Source organism: Malurus melanocephalus, unplaced genomic scaffold (assembly GCF_030028575.1).
Source record: "Malurus melanocephalus ecotype Western Australia unplaced genomic scaffold, MMel_1.1 scaffold_49, whole genome shotgun sequence".
NCBI classification, from domain to species: domain Eukaryota; kingdom Metazoa; phylum Chordata; class Aves; order Passeriformes; family Maluridae; genus Malurus; species Malurus melanocephalus.
The window spans coordinates 720905-748904 of record NW_026623281.1 but is presented as its reverse complement, the minus strand read 5'-3'; the positions used below and the strand labels follow the sequence as shown (position 1 = coordinate 748904).

The 28000-nt window shown below is 37.0% G+C and overlaps 1 protein-coding gene across 4 annotated transcripts in view; it reads left to right on the top strand.

Annotated features, from left to right (window-relative positions):
• The window catches only part of DLG5 (discs large MAGUK scaffold protein 5), a 93258-nt gene extending 66132 nt beyond the window's left edge, over positions 1–27126 (top strand). For 3 of the 4 annotated variants that reach the window (XM_057365184.1, XM_057365188.1, XM_057365186.1), the window contains exons 15-33: positions 609–701; positions 1551–2570; positions 5589–5727; positions 7372–7519; positions 8017–8138; positions 9183–9272; positions 10500–10668; positions 14360–14522; positions 15380–15513; positions 16070–16234; positions 16589–16772; positions 17748–17896; positions 18192–18362; positions 18684–18880; positions 19607–19750; positions 19925–20052; positions 20815–20924; positions 22820–22929; positions 25286–27126. In XM_057365184.1, coding sequence (XP_057221167.1) covers positions 609–701; positions 1551–2570; positions 5589–5727; positions 7372–7519; positions 8017–8138; positions 9183–9272; positions 10500–10668; positions 14360–14522; positions 15380–15513; positions 16070–16234; positions 16589–16772; positions 17748–17896; positions 18192–18362; positions 18684–18880; positions 19607–19750; positions 19925–20052; positions 20815–20924; positions 22820–22929; positions 25286–25389 — 3540 coding nt within the window. In that variant the 3' untranslated portion in view covers positions 25390–27126. The remainder of the gene's footprint in view (positions 1–608; positions 702–1550; positions 2571–5588; positions 5728–7371; positions 7520–8016; positions 8139–9182; positions 9273–10499; positions 10669–14359; positions 14523–15379; positions 15514–16069; positions 16235–16588; positions 16773–17747; positions 17897–18191; positions 18363–18683; positions 18881–19606; positions 19751–19924; positions 20053–20814; positions 20925–22819; positions 22930–25285) is intronic. The other variant, XM_057365185.1, reaches the window with a different exon arrangement.
• The last annotated feature ends 874 nt before the right edge of the window (positions 27127–28000 follow it).

Sequence of the window (28000 nt, the reverse complement as noted above, 5' to 3'; positions counted from 1 at the left end):
TGAAGTGTTATCATTGTTGCTACTCATTAAGATGTCAAACATTCCAATTAATTTTTTACTTTAGCAATATTAAGTCCTTTTTATAAATTCACTAAATATTTTTTCTAAATAATTGTTTTTGCATGCTGAGGGACGAATATAATGTGTGGYTTATTTCTTGAGTTTATTTCATATGACAATTTTTGTCAGAAGCATTAGCTTATTCTTCGCACTTGAGTTGTACACATAATGATATCTGTGTTTCTCTTAYTGACTAGGAAAGGTCAGTTCCAAAAAGGCATCCCTTCATTTGGGGAGGAGGTCTGTCCCTGGGGGTGTTTGCAGCCTTACAGGATGCAGGGGGAAAGGGGAGGTGGTTGCTGTTGGTACAACTGCACAGAGGGCACGGGTGTTACCCTGTGTCCCTGCAGGAGCAGCAGATTGAGTTAGGAGTTTTCTGTTCTCCATCCCTGAGGAATGCACAAACATCAGCACAAACATCATCACTTCAGTGATGTGCACATGTGCAGACTCGTGTTTYCCCTGTTTCAGAGATCCTCTACCTTAAGATCCTCCCTACCTGTTGCCTTTGATTTACAGATGTCTRTTGTGGTTTCTTTTGTGTGTAGATCAATGGCATTGCACTAGATAATAAGTCGCTTACTGAATGTGAAGCTTTGCTACGAAACTGTAGGGATTCCCTTACTCTGTCACTCATGAAGGTGAGTAGCAGAAGCTAAATTTGCAGAATTCTCTTTAACTTATACAGAATTATTGTAGCTCAGACAAGAGTATATGAAAAAAAAATATATCAAAATAGGAAAAAGACAACTACCTGGATGCATTTCACTGGTGGTAGACTCACTCAACAGTTATTTCCAAAGTAAGGGTCTTGTGCCATCTAGTAGGAATTGAGATTGATTTACTGTCTTCTTTCCCATTTGCTTGCTGGTCACATAAAMTGACTGCTACCACAATTGCTGCTTCTTGGGTTTTGCTTCAGAGCTGGAGCACTCTTTTACCTGAAAGATAAATTTCCTGCTGACTAAAGAAGGTTAGCTTTTAGTCAGGAGGAAGTTGTGCAGAAAACTGAACTTTTGCTATCATGAAGATTAAGTACAAGGTGTCATTTTTCAGGCTTATTTCTATAAAACTATTATTCTGGTTTTCGTTTTTAGTTTAGGCCCAGAATAATGGGATTCTATTGCGTGGGTTTTGAGAGTCATAATTTCAGATCAAGAGAGCTTGAGGCTTTAAGGAAGTAAAAAGATGAAATGTTTGAGGAGAAATGGGTAAGGAAAGTTATCTTAGCATCACTCATCAGAGGCGGGTAGAATGCAGGTTCCTTCACTTTCAGTTCAGTACTTTTGCCACCACATGGAGTTGCCGTTCTGTAATTGTTTGAAAACATTACAAAAAATTTTCTAGTTTCATTTTATCTGATGTTCTTTGCTTTGAATTGTTAGACATTATTAAGTGTATGTTCAGGTACAGATAAATCAAGAAGGCTAGGATATGAGGTGTACTAAACAGAAATCAGCCACAATAATAATATGTGKTTTTTGTTTTAGGTTTTTCCTCAGAGTTCCTCTTGGAGTGGTCAAAATATATTTGAAAATTTGAAGGATTCAGAAAAARTATCCAACTGTAGAGTTCATGCATCAGAGATACAAGCACAAAATAAAAGAAATTTGAAACTGAACAGCTCAACCCAGACTGACATTTTCAATCCAGACATCATGGATGGCAAGAAGGACCAGAGTGATCAGGGCAATGCCTCATTTTGTGATCACAAACCTTTCCCTAGTARCACGTTACGAGTAGACTCTCGCAGGAACACAGTGCACAGTTGCCACAGTAATTCMGAACACAGTCTCAGCTCCTTCAGCCCAGAGACATATGGGGACCAAGGCTATGGAGCTGTTGACTTGGACAACAGGAGACTGCCTTATGAACCTRCAGGAACTGACTGTATGATGGTTGAGACAGCGTTTGACAAAGGACATGGAGCTAAGCATAGTGGTGGCACCTGGCCCAAAGTCGTGGTTAATATCTCAGCAACAGAAACAGAAAAGTTCTCTGTGTACAAAAAGCCTAAACAAAGGAAATCTATCTTTGACCCWGATACTTTCAAAAGGCCACCAACTCCTCCCAAACTGGAGTACCTTTCCCCTAATCAGGTGACAGGCCATTCACCTCAGCCATCAAAAGCTGAAGTGGCTTCGACTCCTCCAACTCCTCCTAAGAGAAGTGACTCTATCAAATTTAAACATAAACAGCAGGCCAGCTCTGCATCAGAGTCYACAGTAACGACAGGATCACCACCCACCAGCCCCGCCACCGCCCARGCTCCGGTTTCCTTGGCACTTAAACAGGACTCTGCCACCCTCAAAGGGCGCAGCAGGAATGCTGCCCTTTATTATCGGGAGGAGGGAATTGACTGCACTCACCTATCTTCAAGGAAATCCTGTGAAGATGACATTGGCTTTCAAAGAGTTGAAGAGCCAGAGATTAAAAGACCAAGGCCAAAATCAGCTCCTGCTTTGAGGCATAAAATGACCCCTGTGCCCATTCCTAATCCTGCACTACAGGTAGAAGCTTGGTGTATTGAAGCACAAAACTAGAACCTGTGAAGTGTATTAGCAGGGTGGTTTTGGGTGCCCAGTTRTGTACCAGAGCAGGAGAAGCACAGYCTCTCCTCAGAATTCAGATCCCCTGAACTCAGGCTCAGTTGGCACTTGGCAGTAGCACAAAGTACAAAACCAGCTTGTCGAGTTCCAGTATTTAACTGGGCTGTGGTGGTCACCAGACAGAAGGATAGGGTTCTGCTTAGCTGCCATATCTTGGGTTTTAGTGCTGCTGGTTGGAACATCTGGGCTCTTGTATGTTTCTGACAACCTGAAAGGACTTAARTAAAAATGCAAAACATCAGATTCAAAAAAACTTGAAATAGGATTTCTGAAGTTTTGCAAAGTCAGATTGGTTGTCCAAATCACTGTACAATTTAATGGAAAAAGGTGTTGGTTTTCTCTAAGTCTTTCTATGTGTCTAAATAATTTTGTAATCTTATCTGAAATTCATAGGGTGTTAGGCACATAATACTATAATGATGAACTGTTTATTAGAATATGATRCAAGTTCAAAATCAGCATATAGTTTGTTAGAATAAACAACCCTRTTGAGAAGATGGTGGATCATGTCTTGACAGAGTGGATGGAAGAAAAAATTTTTGTGCTCTGGGGAGAAGAACCTTTTTACATGACTGCATTATGTAAAATGACATAATCAATAATGTCATTTAAGATCCAATGCCTCAGATTTGCTCAGCTGGCAGATGAAATTTTTATTTTTCTTTCCCAACTGAAAACCGAAGTTTATAAAAGTGTTTTTTTTTCTTTTAATATAATTACATCATAATGACTTAGAATTTCATATTCTTTTCCCTTACTTTTTTATACCTGGGTAATCCCATCCTGTTCACAGACTTTTAGAAGCAATTCAGATGGCAGAGGTGAATAGGAAGTCGTGCAGAGTTAGAGCCATGTCCCGCAAAAATACTGGTATAAGAGAATAACAGGCAGGGTTTTATGCCTTTTGTTTTTGTCTGCTTCTCTTGTGTTTTGTCTGTTTCCATTCCYTATGCATTCCCGAGCATTTTTAGGKAAAAATAGTTAKGGAGAGGAGCTTTAGGCCTCAGCTCAGCAAAAATGAAAAAATACCTGTATTGCCTGCACTGGTTCCATACATTCAAAAAAATCCACTGTCCATACTAGCTACTATGAAGAAAATTAACTCTTTCCCAGCCAAAAACAGCACAACAAATTAGAGTAAAGTATAAAGGTTTAATTTTGTACCTGAAATCAGCAGATTTGGTCTGAAGAGCACTATGGCTAAGCGAAAGGTCACCAAGAAAGTTTTCACCAAGAACGGCACTGCAAGTGAAGGAGGGCATATTGTAATGTCATGTTTTAGCACACATATGTAACAACAAAACAAAACCAAGGTATTGAGCACATTTGAATAGAGGGTGTTTGCTTKATGTAGAATATCAGCTTGATCAGTTAGCCCTGATAGCCCTGTTYTTCATTGTTGTGCATTGTCATAAGCGTATATACTATCCTGGTTATAACTGTAATGATATTTGTATCTGGGTAATAAGTGAGTGAAGAGTTGCCAGCTGTGACAAGGACACATGTAGGTGGGGAATTATGCCCAGGGGATTTGTTAGCTGGAACAGAGTGGGTGGTTTTGGCACCGTTGAAGAGACCAAAAGGATATCTGGGGACACACTGCAGTTGCTTGGATGTACTTCCCAAGCTGTGTCACAGGAGCCAAGTAGGTGTTGGTTCAAGGTAAAGAAGAAATTATGTAATAGAATCACTGTAACTTTTTTTAAGGTTMTTTTATGTATTAGTTAATTTTTGTTCCTAGGATTAAATAAAGACTAGTTTCTGTGATTCTTTTTTATTTTTCTTCTCTTTCTCCTTTTCGCTCAGAAAATAGGCAGAGCTTTTTAACTTTAAAGTTGTTGGCCAGAGAGCACRAGTGATACTGTGCCTCAAAATGAGGCCATCAGTCACTCTGAAATTTTTTTGCTGGTGGAGTTGCCCTTGTCCATTGCTACTACATCAKGCTGTTGTGACAAGTCATGCATGTCCAGTCTGCCTGCATTCGCTCCTGGAGTGGTATTTGTAATAGCAAAATACAGCATAGTTCAATTTGTAGCCATACTGGGTATGGCTACATCAGTTTACTTAGATGTGTAAAGACACAGTTAATTTTGTGTACTTTGGTGAGTTGATAAATTTAGGTGTGCTTTAATTCTTGATTAGAAGGTGGAAGAATTACTAGTGCAGACATGAAAATGATCAAGTACTGATTCTAGGAAGGCCCCTCTGCCTTTTAGACTCTGAGTTCTCAGTAACTCTTCATTTAATTAAAATACTGSTAGTATAAAAACTGTAAGTAMCTTTTYGCTAATTATTTTTCAWTTTTTACATGCATCAGTCTCATCAYTTTTGTTGTACATTTCAAATGTGTGAATGCCATGTGCCACACCCTGCACTTGCAGCTCTCCTGCATCACTGTCAACATCTGAGCTATTCTCATGTGTTCTTAACTCACCACTGTCTACTTGTTATACACACAGAATAGAGGTTGTGAGGTTCTAAAACCTGAATTGCTTGTTAAAGAGAGRCTACTCCACCTGTGCCTGGAAATGCAGGCTTAGAGGAAAATGCTTTCTGGCTTTTTAGCCAGATCTTCTATAGCAAACGCTTGAGGCAATAGTGGCTTAAATATTCTGTGAAAGCATTATTTTAAAGGAGAAATGTAACTAAATGTTGTGTGTTTAATTGAAGCAAAAGGTGTCAGTAATATTGCAAATGTTGGTATAAGAGGATGACAAAATAGTGAAAAACCAGTAACAAAGTAGGATGGAGGAAAAATGGTTAGAAGGACATCATTGAAAGGCAGGGGTGTAAGAAGCACTCTGGTGGTGCATTCTGGAACAGAAACTTGAAAGGTTGATGTTGCTAATTGTTCTTCAGTTGGACTATTACTCTTTTGAATCTCCAACTTCCTGTGATCAAATTTCTGTGTTCTTGTAGGTGCAGAAATAYGCTCCAGCTAGTGAGGAACATCTGTCTCCAGAGCTACAGGAATGGGCACCATATTCCCCAAAGCGTTCTGCTAGGCACAGCGATGGCTTTGTGCCTGCTGCCCTATACCCTGGCAGCATGCCAGCAGGTGAGTGCCAGAGCTCCTGGGGAGTGCTCCAAGACACTTGGACATCTTGGACAATACTGGGGATTAGCTGTGTTAAGCACAGAAGAAATGTAACTCACAAAGCTTATTCCCATGGTCTGTTGTAGTCTGAACATGGTCTGCTCAGCTTTTGAACYGTAAAGAAGGGAAACCTATTTAAGAATCACTAAGGAAGCTGAGCATCTTCTGGCTGAAGATTTGTTTCCATCAGCTTCTGTGCAGAGTTCTCAATATATTGGTGCAGAACAAGGTGTAACCTTTTCATTAGGGGGACAAGATTTCCAGTAGTTTTGAAAGTAAATGGAGGTGTCCCAGGCTTTAGCTGCTTAATTTCTGAAATACTCCCAAGGAAAAATATCTGATACTCAAGAAGTGAAAAGTGTTAAGTTCTGCCTATTGGAAACATTTGGGGTTTMCAACATTTGTTGGTATTAAAGTTCATGTTAGCAGGTTTTGAATTGGCACTGACTAAATGAAATGCTTAAGGAGGTAATTAGGTTATTGTATGCCAGTTAATTTGAATTAGTCAAGAAGCATTTGTKAAGTGTGTTGTCAGATAGATTTAGTGTCTAGTTTTAGATTTTAGTTTTCAGCAGGTGTATGTTAATTTTGAATTTCAAATCAAGATTATTTTTATGAGTTTATCTTCTCTTGTAAAGCCCCAAACTCCTGCAAATTCTAGAAATAGCTGAAGATTTTATTCTTACTGGAGAGCATGAAGGTAATAATCTGTGTATCTGGTACAATGGACAGCTTTAAACGAGGGTGTCCTTRTCAGTTCACAGAATGTAAAGACTTGCTCAAAAGTGGCTCAGATCAAGAAGTTTTTGCTCTTCTTTGATTTCTTTTACTTTTCTCTTGCTTTCTCTCTTTCTTTCTCTCTTTCTATTAATGGTAATAGAAAAAGTATTAAAATTATTGTTCCTAACTATGTACTTAACTTTTATCTTAGCATAATGCCTTTGCACAGTTACTGAGTCAAGTCAAGCCTGCTTTAGACAATATTAGATGAGTCTATGTCTTGAAATGAGAAAAGTTTTTGCTATTGTGTTGAATGCTATCAACTCATATAAGAGGAAATTTTAAGATAGACTTTGGTTTGGTGTTGAATGATGAGTGTACTTGGAAGAACAGCTTGAGTAATAAGTTTCMGAAATAAGTACTGAAATACTAGAATTTAAGGTCACACTAGAAATGGGACTCTTTGAGGCATCAAAAGAGAGGAATCACAATAATTTTAGCTGCAGTCAGTTCAAGTGCCAAATGTAAATTTGCTTCCTGGTTGGATGGCTAAATGCAAAATTTTCATTCCTGGGTAAGAAACTTCTGCACTTCAAAACAGAAAATCTTTTATTTACTTSTGCGTATTAAAATCACATGCTGTGTGTGGCTTCATTTTGGTAATATAAACCACTTTATTACTGACTCATTATAGAATTGTAAACAGATTTTAAATGTGTGTGGTATCAGGTGTTGTATGGTGCTTAGTATTGTCTTTGTATGCTAATACTTCTCTTTATCATATGTGTWAATGTTATAATAATAGTTATAAAATCCTAAGGTATATTTCAAATTGTACTTTGTATGCTAATAATGTTGATAAGAATGTGTTTTTATCATCTGAAGCAGGGACGGTACCAAGAAGCTTAGCACCATGTCCTGCAGTGACTGCTGTCATGAGAAATCCAATTTATACTGCCTGGAGCCATAGAGTTCACACCAGCAATTGCCCATCAGTCGCCAGCCAAATATGTCATCAGCACTTGCATCCCAGGTGTTTTGAAATTTGTATCTCCCTAAAATGTTATTTTCATTAGGACAAAATTGCTTCTGGTAGTTTGATAGAGTGCAGAGWGAAAGATCCTGCTGTTGTGTGTTATTTTGATCCAGGATTGTCAAAACTGTTGTTGTATATAAATAATGTGCCAGTTGCTTTCATGTCTTTCAGTAATTGTTGGATTAGGTTTTCCTCTGCTCCATTGACTGAYAGTGACAAATTAATTTTTTCATTTAACTAATTTCTGATATTTTTTCTTGTAATTGCCAAAGCAGATAAATCTTTGCCCTTTTTTATAGTACTTGAGCCTATTATTCTTGTGGCTTTTATTAATTCATTAAATGAYGGGACAATGTAGAAGTGGGAAGGAGAGAAGCATTCATTTTATTCAGTAGCAGGGGACTAASCAAAGTTTTTGTTGTCCAGTTTCTATTTACTGTGGTTTTTTTGCCCAGTTCTAACCGTTGCCCTATTCTGCTTTTCTTTTGATGTAGTTCCCAGCATCAAGGTCGCCTGAGTTTGGAYCTAAGTCATAAACACTCCAGTGACTACTCTGAAAATTCACGTACCAGAGCATCTCATGGCTCAAATTCATTGCCATCTAGTGCCAGACTTGGTAACTAGCTTTTCTTATTTATTTCCTATGGGATTCTTATGTATTGCAGAAAATTATAAATGGAAAATTTCTTAAGTGCCCATGTTACGGGATTGTCATCACTGACAAAGCCTAAAGGTTTCAGGTGTTCCTTTGCATCATTTCTTGTGTGGGTTTATGACTAAAGGTGTTCCCTGGAAGCTGCTGTGTTTAATTTGTTYTTTACAGTCTCTTTGAAATGATCTATGTGTGTGAGGGATTCTCCTTTCCATGCCTGTTACTTGTCAAAAGTATCCTTAGAGACATGGAAGGCAGGSCCACAGGCTGAGGTTCAATGAGCTGGCAAGAAGAAAGAAAAGGAGAGAGCCTCCTGAACAAAAAGTCAAGGATGACTAATGGCCACATGTAAATTGTATTCCTGGGAAATAAATCATGTTTAGTTGATTGACGTGTAATTTTTTTTTGTGCGTAGCCTAATGATTCCAAAACAAATGCATGCTTTGTAGCAGTGACATTTTAACATTTTAGATTTATTTCAGTTTTAAATTATGTAATAACTGGGGGTTTTATATGTGTTTGCGTTCCTGYGTTCTGTCAAAGATTGAGTAGAGCATGGTAGCTTTATAAACACCACAAAAAGGGGCATAACAATTTGCAAACAGTATCAGTGGTGAGGTATTCATCCAAGCAGAATGAAATCAGAGTGCTTTAAATGCCCTTTGCAAAGTCCCATGGATTCKTAGTGAACAGAGATGTTAGATTCTTGCTTGGACTTGGAGTAAAGTTTAATTTGAGRGGAAAATACTCAAAATATTTTTTCATTCAAGAATAAACAGTGCATATGTACTGTGTAGCTGCATTGTGTTCTGTTTATATGACTGTAATCAAGATAATTTGCTATAATTATGACATTCACACTTATAAGGATAATCATCAAAGCTTTTACTTTGATCATTTAGAGGCTATTTGAATGCTCATTGAAGAAGTAGAATCTAAATGTACTTTTTTGTTTAATGTAGTTCCATTTARTTCTGTCACTGTTATATTTCCTTGTTTTAAAAATAGGTTCCTCGACTAACTTGCAATACAGAACAGAACGAATTAAGATCCCATTAACACCAAGATACCCAAGGTCCATGATGGGCTCTGACAGAGGTGAATTTTTTCATAAGTAATTTTAATCATACTGTTTACAGTATAACCAATACCTGGCTCTTGCAGTTGTTAAATCAGGCTGTGCCACAATTTAAGTAATAAATTTCTATTAATGTTACAAAATCTGCGTTTTGCCAGAGAAACATTAAAAAAGAAAAAAAAAATTTCTAATGAAAGCTGTTTTCTCTGATAGTTGACTTAAGTACATGGCATGCTGAGTAAAAGCACAGAYAAAAGTAAGAGTAAGTATTACTGTATGGTTTATAGTTGCAGTTTCTTCTAAAACGGTGCCTTGAAAATTTTAAGAGTGAGATGACTTGCTTTTTTTTTAATCTACAAGTGTATTATTTGTTTACTGTTGTATCACTGATTGTGAACTATATTTTGAAATGCAGTGAAAATATTTCAGTACTTCACTCATAATTGCTTGGTGGAAGATGTTTAAAGACATGGTACAAGCAATAGTTGGAGTGCTGTAGAATCAAGAATTTTGTGAGAGTAATCAGCAACTCTTCCCTGCCATCATTACTCAGATGTTCTGCAGCCTTAATGTGTTGTGCTTATCCAAACCARGCAAACAGAGTTCTTAAAAATAGCTTTTGTTTGTGATTAATAATTTGAGGTTTATTTTCTCTGGCTTTTCAAAGGGAGAAAACAGTTTGTCTCGGGCATTTGTTTGGTAGATTACTTAGGGAGGGTACAACCAGGTTAAAATGCAAATGAAGTCATGTCAAGCTTGTTTGAAATTTCAGAGCTTTCATGAATCCTCTGTGCAGGATTCATGCTTGGGTTCTCTTATCTTTCCCAGGTGTTTCATAATATATCTCMTATATAAAGGGAAGGGCTGCACACAAATATTTTATTTGAAAATAAACCTACATATTAGCTATTTATTTGACTTCTTTCCTGTTTGTTTTTATTTTTCTTTAAAATGCTTTCAGACACGCTTATGGTTTATCTTGTTTGTAAGCTTGTCTCCTGTTGAAAATGGCAGTRGTTGTTTGCACAATTAGAGAGGACAGATTTAACAGAGTCACTAAGGACAGTAAGTTTGCACTCTGTGATGAGTTACCTGGTCTCCCTGAGCTCCTTACATGACTGATAGATGCTGAACAGCCAGCACTCTTTCTTGTCTCAGGTGTGTGTGGTGTCTTTCGCTGTGTCGGGGTAGATCTGCCCCCTGTGACAGATGCAGGATACTAAAACTCAGCTGTTGACTTTTCCTAGGCTCCTTGTCACACTCTGAATGTAGCAGTCCCAGCTTGATAACTCCTCCCCAGTCACCTCTTAACTTGGAAACGTCTTCCTTCACCAGYAGCCAGTCTCAGAACTCCCTTTCTACACTACCTAGGATTTCCATTAGCCCTGTATCTGCTGGAGAACGTAGAAAAGATAGGTAAGGTCCCCATGTTTTTTGTTTTTAACACAAATGTGTCTGAGGAAATTTTGTGTATTTGTTTATTAAGCAGAAGGAACGTGAATATTTAATTTAAATGACGAATATGTTGGTGCAGAGATGCATCTCAGGTCCTGTTATTGAATGTTTTTATTTTCTTTGGAAAGTATGTAAGAGATCTTGTGAATTTTAAGAATAAGTGATTTCATAAAGGTTTTGTTTCTTCCATGTTAGATTAATGGCTACACCAAGTAAGAGTAGTCTAAACTCAAATACAACCTTTCAGCTCAACTACCTCACATGCTTATTTATGATAGCCTTGTTCTGTACTCTGAAAATCTAAACAAAATTAAGACCTTGTAACATCTGATAGCTAAATATCAAGTGCCTTAGCTTTACAGAATATRTGTTCTAACCACTGTGCCTTGGTTCCATATAACCAGATAACATGAAAAATAGAGTGCATAACTGTGGAAGAACATACCCATATGTACAGATGCAATTTTACTACTCTTATTGATCATTTTGGCTGTTCCTGGACCACTGCTAGTAATAGCATTGAATAAATGTGTAGCTGCTTGCAGAATTTGAATCTAACGTGGTAGATTTCTTAAAAACATTTGTACTTTGTGTTGAATGGCTTTCTGTATCTCACGATAAATACTTCAAAGATGCCACGCTTAKAATATCAGTGTTGGACATCCATTTTCATTTTACCATGTTCTGGTTAGACTGAATATATGAAAATGTTTACACAAATTCAAAGCATTGAAGARTAAGACACAAATTTGATTCAGACTTATTTCCAGTAAGGCAGCTAAATTCTGGCAGTGCTAAGGAGCTCCGATGTGTTGAGACAGAATACATTTATGTGGACTTCAAGACCCCTGTGTATGCTTAATTTATGTAAGAGCACTGAYCTTAAAAAATGTGAATGGTAAAATTATGAGCATATTCTGTATTCTAACTTTTCTGGTAGTAATAAAAAGTTATTCATAAAATGTTATATAAAACGTTTGTCTTGTTTGAAGAATTTGTAACTAAATTATTCTGCAAGTCTAGCATGCCTTGTGTACAAAGAACAGTGATATTTTGAAAGGCAATGTAAAGGGGTTTTTGTGAATTTTCATTCTTTCTTCAGTGTGACTTCTGTACCACCTGTACTCAACTTGTGTTCTCGTATGAATGTTCCTCTGATTGTCACTTGCAAATTCCAAGTCAGAATGTCTTTTCTCTTTCACATGACTAATGATGTGAGTGTTCAGCTGAACAAGTTGGGGTTTTGGCACTCCTCTATCTTTGTGTCTTTGAGCACAAGATACACGTTCTGATTTCTGGGAAATAACAATTTTTCTTAATGTGGATCAGATTATTGCAGTACATCCAGGTTCCAGCTCCATCGCTCTTGTTGTGCTTACCTATAAACCATGGTCCAAATTAACCTTTTTAGAAAGAGTATAATTCTAAGGTTTGCTTGTGAGTTTTTAAAACAAAACAATCAAACAGTTCTCAGTTTAGCAAAGTAGCTACTTAAATCTGTCCTAAGAAATGTTTACATATTTTGTTTTATAATATTTTGGTTTCCCACAAAATACAAATTACTYACTTGGGTTTTCCTCAGGTAAAATTAATAATAACACAGATGAAAAAAAAAGAATAAATGTTTGTTTGTTCTGTTGATTTTAATTTAAATGAAAATTGAAAGATCTTATCAATTAAGACGTTACTGCATGTCTAGTGATTCTGGCAGGCAGTCTGAATATTATAGAAAAGTACTTCACTTGATTTTGCTGACACTGCTTGTCAAGTAAAACACYTTTTTCATGTTATCTTTCTTTTTTCTTTATTGCTGACTCAGTATACAGGCATCACTATCTATCTGTCTGTATTACTAGAATTCTCAGATAGGACTCTGTGTAATTTGTGTAAATTTGATTCTTGTTCCAGTCCAAAACAAACAAATTAAAAATGGATGTGGTAGATGAAAAGGCAGAAGGGTACAATAAACAAAGCTCAGAAAGGTGCAGTTTTTGTTTTTAATGAGAAAATACACCTTGGTAAATTTTGTGACATGAACAAACTTCATGTAACATTGCTTACACACTCATGAGTGAGTGAAAAAAAAAAATCTATTTTCTGCAAGTTATCAGAATTTAGTTAATTTAGGTTACCTGCAAAAAATGTAAGCATCAGTAATAAGTTCACACCATTGGTAAGCAATTGCTGAGGGCATTATCTCTAACAGTGATATAAGATGACTGTGTTCCAGAGCTGCATKCATGTCAGCAGCCAACAATTTTTGTCTTAAATGCATTAATAAGCTGGAAAACCCTTGTGCCTCTGGTGCAGAAGGCTGCCAAAAGGATCCCTTCAAAGACTGGCMATATGCAGTTATGAAACAACGTCCTCTTCAATTTGCCTCAGCCCCAAATCCTTCTCTTCCCGAAAGTACCCTTCCTCAGCCTCAATCACTTTAGTTGTAGTGAGTGAAGTCCACTTAACTCTTCTGGTCTCTGAACAGCACAATAAAATAGTTTAAGCAGTTGGCACAATTTAGAGAATGTCTATAGGGCATAATGAAATGTTAGGAAAGAAAACATTTAAATAATGTATATCAAATGCAGTGTAGTGGTATTAAAATAAAAAATATACCACACCTGGTGCCCAAGCTGTTTCATTCACAGTGAGCTCAACTGTTAACACCTGGTGATGCCTCTTGCTGTGTAAACATCATTAAGGAAGGTTATAAACCTTTGTGTTTATACACATCATGAAGGGACCCAACCCCTTGGTACAGGTGGATGCATCCCTCCTATGGGGGAGGAAAGGGGAATGTATCAGGGGGGTTTTTTCTGTAGGCCATTTTCTTGTTATACTGACTAGTGTCTTACTACTGTTTGTCTTGTTCTATGTGTTCTTGTCTTCTCAAATCTTCTACATCTTTCAGATATCTGTTCCGTAATAGGTCTTTTCTGAGAATCCCTGTGGCTCCTAGGCCTAGGTTCTCATCACTAAGGAGTTTGAGGTTGGCCTGATCTAAGGTTGTCCTTCTCGAGCAGTATTGCGCACTTTGTGCTTTTTTTACGTTTGGATAATTGCCCTGAGGAGAATTTGCATGGTAATTGTAATGCTACCATGCAAACTGCTGTCTTAATGGCTTGAGTTTGCAACTGCCTTATTTTCATTACTAATTTATGTTTTCCAGCATACAAATATGAAATATGGTATTTGTGCTTTGTTGTCCTTTGGTTTACCACCTTATTATTCATTATRTTTATTTTCTCTGGCGATGAAGACTCCCAGCATTTGTATTTGTAACATACCCTTCTGGAATWTGGTTTGACAATGACATATTATATACAGTGGTTCAATTACTTTCATATAATATGCATCTGGAAGCTTCTTTCCTATCAACTTCATGACCATACTATTTATAATTCATATTTGCCATCATTTTTAGAKCAGTCATGTACCTGGTATACATTTACTGTACATTGCATGGTGTTAAAGGAATGCATTTAAGACAGTTGACAGTTAGTGTGGTTTTTTTAAAGTAACTGTTTAAAGCTATATTGTTATTRTTATTATTACATTTCAGACAGATTGTCTGAAAGTCTTGCATGTAACTTTATTATTGTGGAGGTTCAAGTGCAATTTTTTCCAAATCAGTTTTAACTATCTCCTCTAAAAGGCCCTACATGGAAGAGCCACGCCATGTTAAAGTGCAGAAGGGTTCTGAGCCACTCGGGATTTCCATTGTGAGCGGAGAAAATGGTGGAATATTTGTCTCTAAAGTAACAGGTGGGAGCATTGCCCATCAAGCTGGCCTTGAATATGGTGATCAGTTACTGGAGGTAATTGCTTATTATTCCTAAGGTTTGGTAAATCAGTTTGTATGATTGCAGCCATATTGCCTTCCCCAAAAAGACTGCATTGTGAAACCTTGTGCACTGTGAGATGTAACAGAGTACTTTCTATTGTAATATTCCATAACTGTGATTTTTGTGACTTTTTTCAGGCTTAAAAAATAATGTCTTTTGATGGTATATCTACATCCTGTCTTATATAGATATAATTAAATTTTAAGCTAGTTAGTTTCAGTACTTAAAACAGTCCCAACTGCCTGATAAGGTGAGTAGCTTTCCTGGCAGCTTTAACCAAGTTTCATGCTGTTGTTGCTGTGCCATATCCTYAGCTAAGATACCTGGTTTACTCATTTAAGCTCAATCATGTTTTGCCTACTCTGTTAGATAAACACATGGAGTAGCATTTTGTAAAATACAGAGCTGCTTTGTAAATGTAACATCATGTTAAAGCACCTTCTGTTGCACAGTGTGTTTTTGATACTAAAATAGACCAGAACAGATCTGAATTCATCCTTAAATTCTGAATTTGCTCAGATTGCTGGTCTGAACCAACTTGTATTTAATCAGTAATATCAAATTGTAGCCGAGTTCAGAATACATATGTCTTTTAACAGCACAAATACTGTTAAACTCCTTGTCAGGTTACCAAATACTTTAAAATTATGTTTATTCCTTCCAAGTAGTAAACCTTAGGAATCATTGTATAGCAACTTTTTCATTCTCCTATTTACTCTTGTGGGAATAAGTGAGCATTTAGACATTAAACTAATTAGGACACTGAAAGAATGATTTTGCTAGTTTCCATGTGAAAACTTGACTTTCTTGTTTGTGCAATTTTCCCATAGTTTAATGGAATAAATTTGAGAAATGCTACAGAGCAACAGGCTCGGCTAATCATTGGGCAGCAGTGTGACACCATCACCATTCTGGCTCAGTACAACCCACACATGTATCAGCTTGGMAATCACTCACGGTCCAGGTAAGGCTGGCTAGACTTGGAAAAAGACCATTATTTGGTTAGTAGCTGACTTGTGTACTCTTAATGTGTTTGCAAATATGAGCACATGTGTGATGATGAATGTAATTGCTTAGAAAAGTAATGTGTGAATACATGCTTATCCAAAGAAAAGTGATTGGAGCATCTAAATATATTTTCTCACTTATTTGGTCATAATCCTTGAATACACTGAACTAAAATCCAAGATGATTTCTTCCTAGGATTATGACATTTTAATACTTCAAATATTTTTAACTTTTTTCTCCATAATCAGAACTTCCGATAATAATTAGAGAAGGGATATGACCTGGTGAAATTACCCATTCTATTTTGATGCATGATCACACTTCAAAACAAAGCTTTGTCTTTCTCTTAGACTTATGGTGAACATATGTTTTTGGCATGCTCATTTGAGTTACAGGGTTTGGGTTTTATCTCCCTTACTTTAAAATTGACTTACGGCCAAATTAAAAATTTTGAATGGAAAATATTTGGCATTAACCCACCAGTCTTTTATTCTGTTTTTTTCTTGTCGTAGTTCTCGCTTAGAACCTGTGAGTAATCATTCCACCCCTCAAGGCAGCGGAGCTGCAACGCCTGACAATCACTCTGTAATCGACACTGTGAGTGAACAGGATGAAGGGACAATGACACCGCCATCCAAACAAACCACTCCAACCACCAGTCCTCGCAATTCCTTAAGGTACAGAGGAAAACTTTGGTCTTTAAGGAAAATAAACGCTCAGGGCGGATATGAGGGGCATTAAAAAAACAAAGTGTACTTCTGTGAATGCTGTGTCTAGTTGAAATAAGTCACCTGACAAGTTAACTGGTCCCAGGATAAATGTACATGTTCTCAGACTGTTTCTGAAAAATGGGGTCTGCAAAGAGTGAAGAAAGTTTTAGTTGGAAAGGTGATGTTTGTCATGTCTTCTCTGTCTGTCTTCTTTATTCTGAATAATATTTATATAAATACGTGTTCTTCAGATGGCAAGTTGATTTCATGCAATGCAAGTTTTTAAATTCTAGTACTCATGTTATTTATTTCTGTCAAAAGGGGCCCTGTGGACACAAACAAAAGGACCCCTGAACCTAGAATTGTTGTCATTAAAAAATCCCAAGTTGATCTTGGGATCCAGATATGTGGTGGAAACCTGTATGGAATATTTGTCTCAGATGTAGATGATGACAGCCCAGCAAAAGGACCTGATGGACTTGTTTTGGGTGACATGATACTTGAGGTAAGCTCTCACAAGTCTGCAGCAGGATGACCAAATGGCTGGGGTGGTATAAAGAGGGAGGTACCAAGTGCTGGGCTGTCCCACAGAGGGGAGTGTTCTGTCAGTGTTGAGTTGCTGCCACAAAAGCCAGGGAGGAAAGGTCAGAAATCAAACTTGCATTTTGACTGSAGCACATGAGGAGCTGGGTGATGTGAACCTGGAGAACTCTCACTGAGGGCACAAGATGCCCCAAAGTTTGAAGGACTCACGTGTGTCTGTTTGTAATTGTCAACACCTTCATCTCATCTCARCTCCCTTCATCTAAATGGGAAGCTCAGAACCCAATTCCTGTGTGTAGGAGAAAGGCAAGGATATGCAAGATATCGTAAAACAGAGAATATTGATCTTACCACTATGAAATTCTACTGAGAGCTGAGGGAAAACCATATATTATGTCTTTGACTCTGCTTTCTGTATCTGAAATGAGAATATTTATCTACTTGTCCAAGACTATTAAGGTGACAAACAGGTGTTTATGAGCTTTTCAGATATCAGTGAGCTCTGAGACTCCCAKTGAATCTCTAGTATCCAGATGGAGATTTTGTTTTGTAATTGTGTTTATGACTWCCTTCAGACCACTTGCTATCCCTAAAAATATTGAATTCTTTTCAGTGTGAATTTTATGAGTTTCAGCAAACACTTGGAAAGATTTTTCRAGAAGTGCTCTCTCACAGTGCCTGTCTGCTGTTTGCACTTGACTTTTTTGTTTTCCACTGCAATGTCTCAATCTCCTGTAGACATCTTAAGGTGCAAACTGTACTAGAGTTAGATAACAAGCCTTACTTTTATATAGAACCTACAAGAGAGAAAAACAAACTCATTTTACATGTTTTCCAAGCTCATCTAGTTCTATTGCTTGTATTAAAGCCATCTATTGTTGTGCTATTGTATTGAAATACAATTTCACATCTAAAGGTTTCTTTTTGTGTTTTGTAGTATGGGTCCATTGATATGCGTAATAAAACAGCTGARGAAGCTTATCTTGAAATGTTGAAGCCTGGAGAAAACATCAAAATAAAGACTCAATACAGAATAGAAGAGTTTAATAAGATAAAAGAGCTTCCTGGAGATGGTTTCTACATCAGGTATTTAAACATGACTGGTAATGACAATATAAGGCTGTTAGGATAATATGCTGACCATCGTGAGAGAGAGAGACAGCATCAATTTTGCCATGTTTTTTTAAAATTTGAAATTGCCTAATTAATCCAGCCATTCTGTGACAGTGAATAGACAATCTAGAACAGCATGTCTTCACTTTTCACACCTCGYTCTTGAAATGTAGTGTGCCACTAATCTGTTAACTTTTTTCAAAAAAGTTGTGTTCTTCCCTTGAATTGATGGAGACCAGTTGCAGAGCCTGTTTGTCTTCCTTTCCAGAGCACTTTATGACCGTGTGGCAGAGGTGGAACAGGACTTAAGCTTTAAGAARGATGACATTTTGTATGTGGATGACACTCTGCCACAGGGAAATTTTGGTTGTTGGATGGCTTGGCAGCTAGACGAGAATGCACAGAAGCTGGAAAGGGGACAAATTCCAAGTAAATATATGTAAGTGACCTCAGTTATAGATTTATCTTTAACAAGTATTTGTCTTTACAAGTCTGACTAGTGAGATGTGGTATCAAAGACTTGTTTGCTTCTTTCTGGGATATAGTAATTCTTSGACATGTCTTTTTATCAATGGCATATTTTAATATACATTGAATTAAATCTATTGCTGTATCAAGTTAGTTTTAATGCTGCTACATAGTTAACTAGAAATGACAATGTCCTGGGGTGCATCAGGCACAGCATCACCAGCCGTGATACTGTCAAAATATTTTAAAAAGTTAACTTTAAATACCAACCATTTTGTCTGTTTTATTCTAGGATGGATCAGGAATTCTACAGGAGACACAGCATGTCTGAGGCTAAAGATGAAAACAGCTCATCTAAGACATTGTCAGCAGCAGCAAGGAGGTCATTCTTCAGAAGAAAGCATAAACATAAGCGAAGTGGTTCCAAAGATGGCAAAGATTTACTGGCTCTTGATACAATCAGTACAGACTCAATTCCTTTCTTGGATGGCAAGTACCTTCGTTACACTTGGGAGGGGTTTGCCTTCACTTCTCTTTCATTTGTAATCAGGTGCAGCACAACACAACAAATAATATTACTTTCTAATTGCTCTGAATACAAATGGTATGATTATTACTTCTAATAACAGATTATTACTTCTAAYAACATCTTTTTAAAATTAGATTACAAGCAAGAGTGTTTCAAAATAATATTTTGGTAATTTATTCCTAGACCTATTAGCATTACTATTTCATTTGGAGAGGGAGATTAATTTTGATGCATGATTTTGATCTTCCTTTCAGCTACTTAATTTCTGTCCAGGTTACTTAATCTAGACAGAAATCCTGTGCACCACTCAAAATCTTTGCTTTTATTTCTTCACTCCTTTAGTAAATCATGTTGATTAGAATGTTTATTTCCTTGTAAGAGCTCAACAAATCAAGCCAGATGCCAAATATTGTTTATTGTTTACACTTTTAAGGCTGATTGGTTTTAAGTCTGTGTGAAAGTGGGGAGCTCTACTTTTCTAATTGAACACTAGGTTCAATTAGAAAAATGTCTATTTTAGCTATCAAGTAGAAAAACTGCAATGACTGTGACCATGTGTTGTATTTGCCAAGGCCCTTTGCCCTTGCAGAAGAGGTCTTCTCATAATTACTATAAGGTGCCTCTGCTTATTTGAGGAATGCCAGGGAATGTATTCTTTTGCTAATAAATATCTTCTGTGTATRTAGATTCTGCAAGTTTGGCTTATCAGCGTGTCCAGAAAGTGGACTGTACCTCTCCTAGGCCTGTCCTTATTCTAGGACCTTTACTTGATGCTGTGAAAGACATGCTGGTCAAAGAATCCCCTGGAAAATTTTGCAGATGTCCTCTTGGTAAGTATTCAAATATAACCAATTTATTCATGCTTAGAATACATGATAGCAACATCTGTRTAAAACAAAAAACATGGATAAAACCCCAAGAATCTGAATTTGCAGACATTGTCTTCTTAGCCTTGTTCTGTGCCTAAGGAATAGTAATGGAAGGATATCTCTTGTATGAAACAGAGGTTATGAAAGCTTCCCAGCAAGCCATTGAGCGAGGTGTGAAGGATTGTCTGTTCATCGATTACAAACGGAGGAGTGGACATTTCGATGTGACAACTGTCGCTTCAATAAAAGAGATAACAGAAAAGGTGAATCACTTAATGCTCTACTTCTTTGTACAATTTACACACTTATGTTGGGGGGGTGGAAATTATGTTAGCAGGAACTGATCCCCAGGCTGCTAAATAAAATAAAACAAAACAAAAACTTACTTTACCTTGGCATGTGACTATTTAAAGATTGTTTTATGCAAGCTCACCTTTGTAGAAACTAGAAATGTTCATATTCTTCTACAGTATCACTAAATCAAGTTAGAAATAATTTTCTTAAATTCCATCCTCTACCTCCTCCAAAAAAGGGATTTAATTTTTTAACCTATTCCATTTAATGCARTCATATGGAATATAAACGTCACCATACTCCTGGGGACAGATTTTACTTAATGTCTGTTCATTGCTTACAGTTTTTAATCAAACCACATGGCAAGTCCTATTAACGCTTGTGTTTGTGTATGATTTCTGAAAGAGAAAATTAATAGGAATATTTAAATTTTGAAAAAATGTATTGCATATATTTCAGTCTGAGTTTTCATTTCATTAGTTTTTCAAGTACATTTTTTTTCTATCAATGCATGCTTTTGGTACTATGAATGCAATTTCTTGCAGTTTTTCATCTTCTGTCTTTTGTTATAAATCCTTTGGGTACAAATTGCTCAGKAGCCCCAAAATGCTAAATGTATGGCAATATTCTGTTGGGTTGCTATGATTTGAGTAGGGGAAGAAATGGGGGATTTGCATGTGTGCTTGTGCTCTTTAACTGAATGAGTGTTTTGCATTTACATTTGATCTTAGGATTGTCATTGTCTGCTTGACATCGCTCCTCATGCCATCGAACGGCTCCACAGTGTTCATATCTACCCTATTGTAATTTTTATTCGCTACAAAAATGCTAAACAAATCAAGTAAGTCTGTGAGGGGGATAGTTCAGGGCTGTCTATTCTAGCTTAAAGTAACTCTGTTTTACCTCTATTGTTTATTTCATCCCAGCCATGCTAAATCTCTTAAAACAGCCACTGAGACTGGCTCAGTATGTCAGAGCCTGGTGTTGATAACACCAAAGTTGTGGGTTCCATCCCTGCATGGGCCACTGAAGAGCTGGACTCGATGATCCTTCTGGGTCCTTTCCAACTCAGAGCATTCTCTGACTGTAAAATGGGAAAATTAATCCTCATATACCTGTGAGGTATATGTTCTTGACTTCGTTTGGGTTGCATGACAATTAAGTRAATCTTTCCAGGAAATCCATGGAGACCAAACTGAATGTCCTCCAAGAGATACTCAGATCTTTCCTGCTGGTCTTTGTAGTAAACTGTAAGACAGATACGGGTGAGATCCACTGTGGGTTGAGTGTAGACCATGACAAAGAGCTGTTCTTCATCTTCTTAGAAGGGCCAAGGGTATGGATGCAGTGCCAGTTGATTCATAACCTCAGATTTCCCACCTTCATTCCCCAGTAAACAGAGGAAGGGAAATCCCCTTTTGTCACACATCATATATACTGTGTTCTTCTCAGGCTGTGTTCTTTCAGTAATTGTGAAATTCCTGCTTGAATATAGCCGGGAASAGAACACAGGAGTTGCAACCCCCAGTCCTTCCCTTGATGTTTGAGAAAGCCCTCACACATTTTGATAGATTGTGTCACTTCTTACCAAATCAATCTCCCAACATGAAAATTAGAACCTCTTCTGCTAAGGAGATCTCATACTTGTGCTATCTTCATATTTAAAGTTGAAGACTTCTTGTATTCTTGATGTGTAGGTAAATTTGATTAGTGACATAGAACACTGAGATCTATTTTGTTACCACCATAGGATTGTGCACTTAAATTATGAATGGAACTGTCATGTTTTGGCCCCCACTGGTAATGAGATGGTGACCATTACAGCTATTTCCATTTTTTGSAAAGTGACAGAGATCAAACTAGTGAAGCAAGGATTCCTGGCAGTTATAAGTTGCAGTGGCATGTTGTCTCTGCCTGTTGTGAGCACCAAAGGTTTTTCCAAACGCCCTTTTTGATACAGCTCAGGTTCTATTGGCATTCTCTGAAATGCTCCACAGCAATGATAGRTTTGGTTAGTCATTATGTTTTTTAWTTATTTACAGAATAAAATTGTGCTGTTTTTCTCACTRCTATAAGAATCTRTGTTTATATTATTTCAATATCTGTCTATATGACCTTACTAGTTGAATATAAATTCTGCTTCCTTTTAAACAGAATCCTCTCCTGGGTCCCCCATGTTGGATTTGGAGAACAGTGCTAGAGCATTGATCAGAATTAAAATAATTATTTTAGCACTTGTATTTATCTATATTTTTACAAATATTTTATTTTCAAGAGTTTGTATAATACAAAAAGAGGCATCCCAGAAATGTCTCGTATGTATGATAACATGGAAATACTGAATTTCCTTGATGCTTGGTAGTTCAYCCTTAGAAATGTGATACTTGTGCCCAGATTTGTGTAAGGGAGTACCTGTATATGAGATGATGATCCAATTCACATGAACTGAAAAAAAAATTATTTTCTTTCTTCCTCAACTGTCTCCTAGTGTCAGAAACTTTAAAGAAATACTGTCTTAGTCTGATAGGAAATAAGTTTGTTAGCACTGGAACAATCTTGATGGCTCTGCTGATACAGCTGAACCACAGTAGATGGCACTCTGGGCCTAAGAGTCTGCTTGCACATGAATTAGCCTTTGTATGCACCAGCTAGAGGGACTCTTTTCAAGTGCATTTAAAAATTACTCATACAAATTGTTTCTTTTTTTTTTTTTTATTTCGTTTTGGTTTTTTTCAGAGAGCAAAAAGACCCAATCTTCCTGAGGGACAAAGTTACACAAAAGCATTCCAAAGAACAATTTGAGACAGCTCAAAAAATAGAACAGGAGTATAGCAAGTACTTTACAGGTTGGTATTTATTCTAACTTTCAGTAGGARCACAGAGGTAATTTAATCCATTTGCACTTTAATTCAAAAGATCATTGTTTCTTCAATGAGCACTTCGTTTTTTTTGTTCTACCTTCCCTTTTGACAAACACATGTTCTGTAACTTTGTTTTAMTCAGAGAAGAAATGTGAAGATAGAAATCTTCTACATGTTCTACATGGTTTTGTTCTGAATATTRTGAATCTTATGATCTAAAGAGGTTCTGGAAAGGTTTTATTACTAGCCAGCCCGTAGTATTGAAAGTGTGGTCAAGATCTGGCACTTTGGCTGTCACTGTTATACCATGGAAGGGGTAGAAGGGTTGTTGTTTTATTTTAATTGAAAAAAATCAAAGGAAACAACAGAAACCCGTTGTAGTTTAAATTAACAAATGATGATTTCCAAAGGTCCATTCCAACCCCAACCATTCTGTAATTCTGTGTGATTTTGTGATTTGTGAGTGTATACTTTATATGTTTCAACAATGAAAAAAAMATTGTTCAAGGTTTCTTGAGCATGCATTGTTAGTTAGAATAATTAAATTCAACTTTGAGAGCCTTTTTAACCTCATAAAATTATGAAATCATTCTTGGMTTGTAGTAAATACTGTATTTTTACCAGAGAAAGGAAACAGTTTTGGAGACTGCTCATTTCAGAGTATATTTTCATGTGGTTCCCCATACCTGCAATTTTATCAGCTCTTTTGAATGTATCTTCATGTGCATGGCAACAAAACTGTAAAGAAGAACAAACAAACACCTTAAACTAGCCCAAATCTAAATCTTTTTATTCCCTGAACAATGGGATTCTTACAGAAATATTTTGAGGTATAACTACCTAGTGCAGAGAGACCAAGGGGTGTGTTTAGTTTAGAGCTCTCTCAGTGTATCCCGAGAGAAGCTTTCTGCGTTTTCTCAGCAGAATTGGTTACCTGTCCTGTGAGAGCCATACAAATGTTTTTACATGGTACCTACCAAACCTTCATGGAACCTGRCATACACATGGCCAGATGGCATTGCCACATGTTATCACCTGCTTCTTGTTTAGTTATTTGTGGCATTTTAGTTTCRCCCTGATAGTTGAAGTTGGGCTCCTTCTCTTGGTGCCAATGCAGTGGACTCCAGCTGCCATCAACACTTGCAGGTAGTCAGAGAGGGTTGGTGTTCCAACTGTACTGACGTTTAAGCTTTTTGAAATTTAATGGTGTACATAAAATGAGTCTGTAGATAGGCATGTTGTACATGGTGTGTTAGTCATGGAGCTATAGGTCACACGCTCTCAGACCACAGCTCTTTAATTACTTCATGAAGTTCACTTTTTGACTAATGACTTTTAAGTTGGCTTTGTTTCCTCTACTAAGCTGTGAACACTGTGTGTAATCTGAATCACTTCTTCCATGCCATTTGTCACCTTTCATAGACCTTTTCAGTTACTGTGTTCCCTATCTAAAGTCACCTGCAATCATTAACAGTAGTATGTGTTTCAGGGCCAAATATTGCATGTTTATGTGACGTCATGTTTTCTCTTTTCAAAAAGAAAAAATATTCCTTAAGYTGTGTAAGACTTTCCGTACTCTTTCAGCATTAGCGATAGCTGCGGCCAGAGGCTTTGCTGACATATTTCTCAAGTCATGAAGTTCCTCACTTTTTAAGTATTAAAGACAATATAGTCTCCTCTCCTGTGTAGGTGTAGTCATTTTACTTTTTATGACTGTTATGTTTAGCAAGGGTAGAAGTAAAAGTGTTCTTTTATCATTTGAATTGATATTCAGGGAGTTACTTGCTGTTGGCATTTTSTTCCTTGAATGTAGTTGATGATAAGAACTGGAGTAGCAACCGCTGCTGTTTTATTTAGCTCAACGATCTCTGAGCTGCTCATAATTTACTTCTAATATTTGTAAATAGTGTCCAGTTGCTACAGCTATAGTCTCTATGTATATTACCCTGTAAATATAAAACTCTTAACACCACATGTTGAACAGAGAAGGTTTATTATAGCAAGTTCTGACCATCTTTAGTCTTAAACTTTGCCACCTGATGCCTCTGAAAATAGTACAGAGGCCTCTTACAAAACAGTTGTCTTAGTTGATTATAGCCATCAGTTCCTTGACATCCCTGGATTGTTTTAGGAGCTAGCAGRAGAAGCTGTGTATTGAATGCTTGACCTCTTCACTCTGTGTATTTGTTTTTAAATAGAGYCGTGCATCTGTCAGATACTGAGTTGAGTTGCTTAATTGTGATCTGCTGATAAACACTGCWGCTAAATGCAGAAGGCTGCTCTTGGTAATTACTTGTAACTGCTCCAGTCTCACTTGTGTGTGGGGTTTCTTCTTCTCCAGGCATTGTCCAGGGAGGAGCCCTTTCAAGCATTTGCACTCAGATTATGACAACTGTCGACCAAGAACAAAACAAAGTCCTGTGGATCCCAGCTGGCCCACTGTAGATTTATTTTGCTGTGAAACTACCTTGCAGATGTAAATAACCAACTAACTTTCTATTCAATGGACTCAGTTCATTTCTGTCTTTATAAAGATATCCATAAGTGATTTCTGTTTYGTGAAGGGGAATGATAACACTGAGCACACGAGGACCTGCCGAGGCACGTGGGAAGGGGTGGATCACTTCACCGAGCTTGTCTCTTCCGTCGTACGTGTACACACGACAGATTGTCGAGAGGGTTCTGACCTGTGTGTACTTGTCCATGAGTAATGATTTTAACAATGCTGCAAAACCCTGTAGAATGACAAGTTTACAAAAACCTTTTCAAAGTATTTGGTTCTTGCTGTTTACTTGAATGTCTTTTTTGTTTTGTTTTGTTCTTTTTTTAACTCTGTGTCCTTTCACTTAATGAGGTAACTCTCCAAAATGGAGTGAAATTTCTGAGTATGAGCGGACAGTTTATGCACAATGTGACTCTTAGTTACAATTTTGACCATTTCTAAAGCACATTGTTGACTTGRCAACCAGGTAATAGCGTGGGATTGAATCGGTACATGTTGGGAGTAAGCTCAAAAGGAAGTGCACTCCTACACAGGGCAGACCACTGTTTGTATCCTGTCRATGCTTGTCTGTCAAAGACATCATTTCTTGTTTTATGCATGAAGCGAATATTTAAATGTCATAATGTATCTGAGCAATCCGAGCTTAACTTGTGTTGACAAATATTTTTGGTTGTTGGGCCTGGGTTAAGTACTGGTGGGGAAGTCATAAACTAGGCCTAGCATGCTGTGTTCTGTCACTTTTAGATACTGTAAATATGGAAAGCTTATGTTGGTGCAATTTTGCCGGGTAATTCTTAAGCTTTGTACTTCAGTGTGTAGCATTTACATAGACTGTTTTTATTTAAGATCAGACACAGTTTTAGGGCTTTGATTAAAAGCCTTTAGAAAGGTACTAAAATGTTAGTGTTTTCACTGTCAAAAAATAAGTGATCGTTTAGTTTTGGTTGCAATACTTATTTACCTGTTGTACCAAACTCTATTATATTGGTTCCCTTTTTGKTTTTTTGCACTTCTGACTCTGTGTTCCTAACACAGGTTTTGTACCTGTTTCTTCTGTCTCTTGTGCCATGTTTCCWGGGTACTGTATTTTAATTGTTTTTAAAATATTATTTGAGTAGACCTGCTTCTCAGTCACTGTTTCTAACATTTCATTATGTAGGGTTTCTAGTTTTACACTACAGGCTGTAATTTTGCTTCTGTTTGCAGCTTTTATAATTAAAAAAGGGATTCTTCTTGCACAGTTCTTCAAGAAAGATCTGGTCCTAAATTTAAATTCTGTTTTGCTATTTTATAGTTCAAAATACTTTTTGTAGTATTCATATTGTTATACGCTATATAGAGTATTCTGAACTATAAAAACAACTAAAATATATATAGTATTTTATATAGTATTATGCCATACTATTATAATACTGTATATAAAAATTAAATATGAAATGATATGGGTGAATTAGTAGTCCAAGTACTTCTCATGGTGAGGGACAGAAGTMTTTTTGTTTATCTCAATTTTTTGTCTGTTTTTTAAAGTTTGAGATCAGACTAGACTCCAGTGGTACAACTGAAACAGACAGGTACTGTTCTGAYATGGATTTTTCTGTACTAAATGAAAATGTCACTTTGTATCAAAAAACAAGTTAAAGAAACTGATTACTAAATAAAGGTCAATTTCTGTAACTTCACTTACRTGTAACTGGTGCATAGAACTCATGCTCTTCTTGACTCTGTTTACTTGAGTCCTCATACAAGGTTTTAATTTCTGACTAAAATTGGCATATCCATCTCATAATTTCAAGTACTCACCTTGAGAAGAACAAGTTTCTGTTTTGTGCTCGTGCCTATCCTTGAATGCATAAATACCAGAGATGTGCAAAAACTGCAGGACACCTGAACTTAGATGTTGGTTYRCATTAACATTTGTAATGCTCTGGCCCATTGGTGTTAAGGATTTCAAATGGAAATGCAATTGTTTGAATGGAGGCTTTAACTGAAGAGTCTGTTACTGATTTTTCAAGGGAGTGTCACTGCKGACAAATGCAGATATTAGCTGAATGCCACACTTAGAATGCTCTCAGTTGTCACACTTCAGACAGCCCAGCCTCTTCTGTTCACTGAGTTATCTGAAAGCTGAGGGAAGGCAATTATTGTGTATTAACTTTTCTGCTTTATCAATTTGTTTATTCTCAGATGCCAAATAGTCAGCTTCAGCATGACCCCAGTTGCTGGATGGACATTGTACTCTGCATGCCTAGTAATAGCCTTTAGTCRTAAGACAGGACTTGCACCGTGTCTGCTCTTGAAAAAAACACACCGTGCTAACACCATCTAATAGAGGATGAAGWAAATGAGAATAGGCAGGTTCTGGCAGGTCAGTACAGCCCTACATTGCATATCTTCTGATCACAGCAAAGTAGAACTCAAGTCATGATTGAACACTAACAAGATATGCCTTTATCTTAAATCAGGAGTTTCCTGATATTCCATTTTGTTTTATAGTATTACATGTTGGAGATAGATTTGGCCCTTGGTCTGGAAAGAGTAAATTTGTCTAGGTGT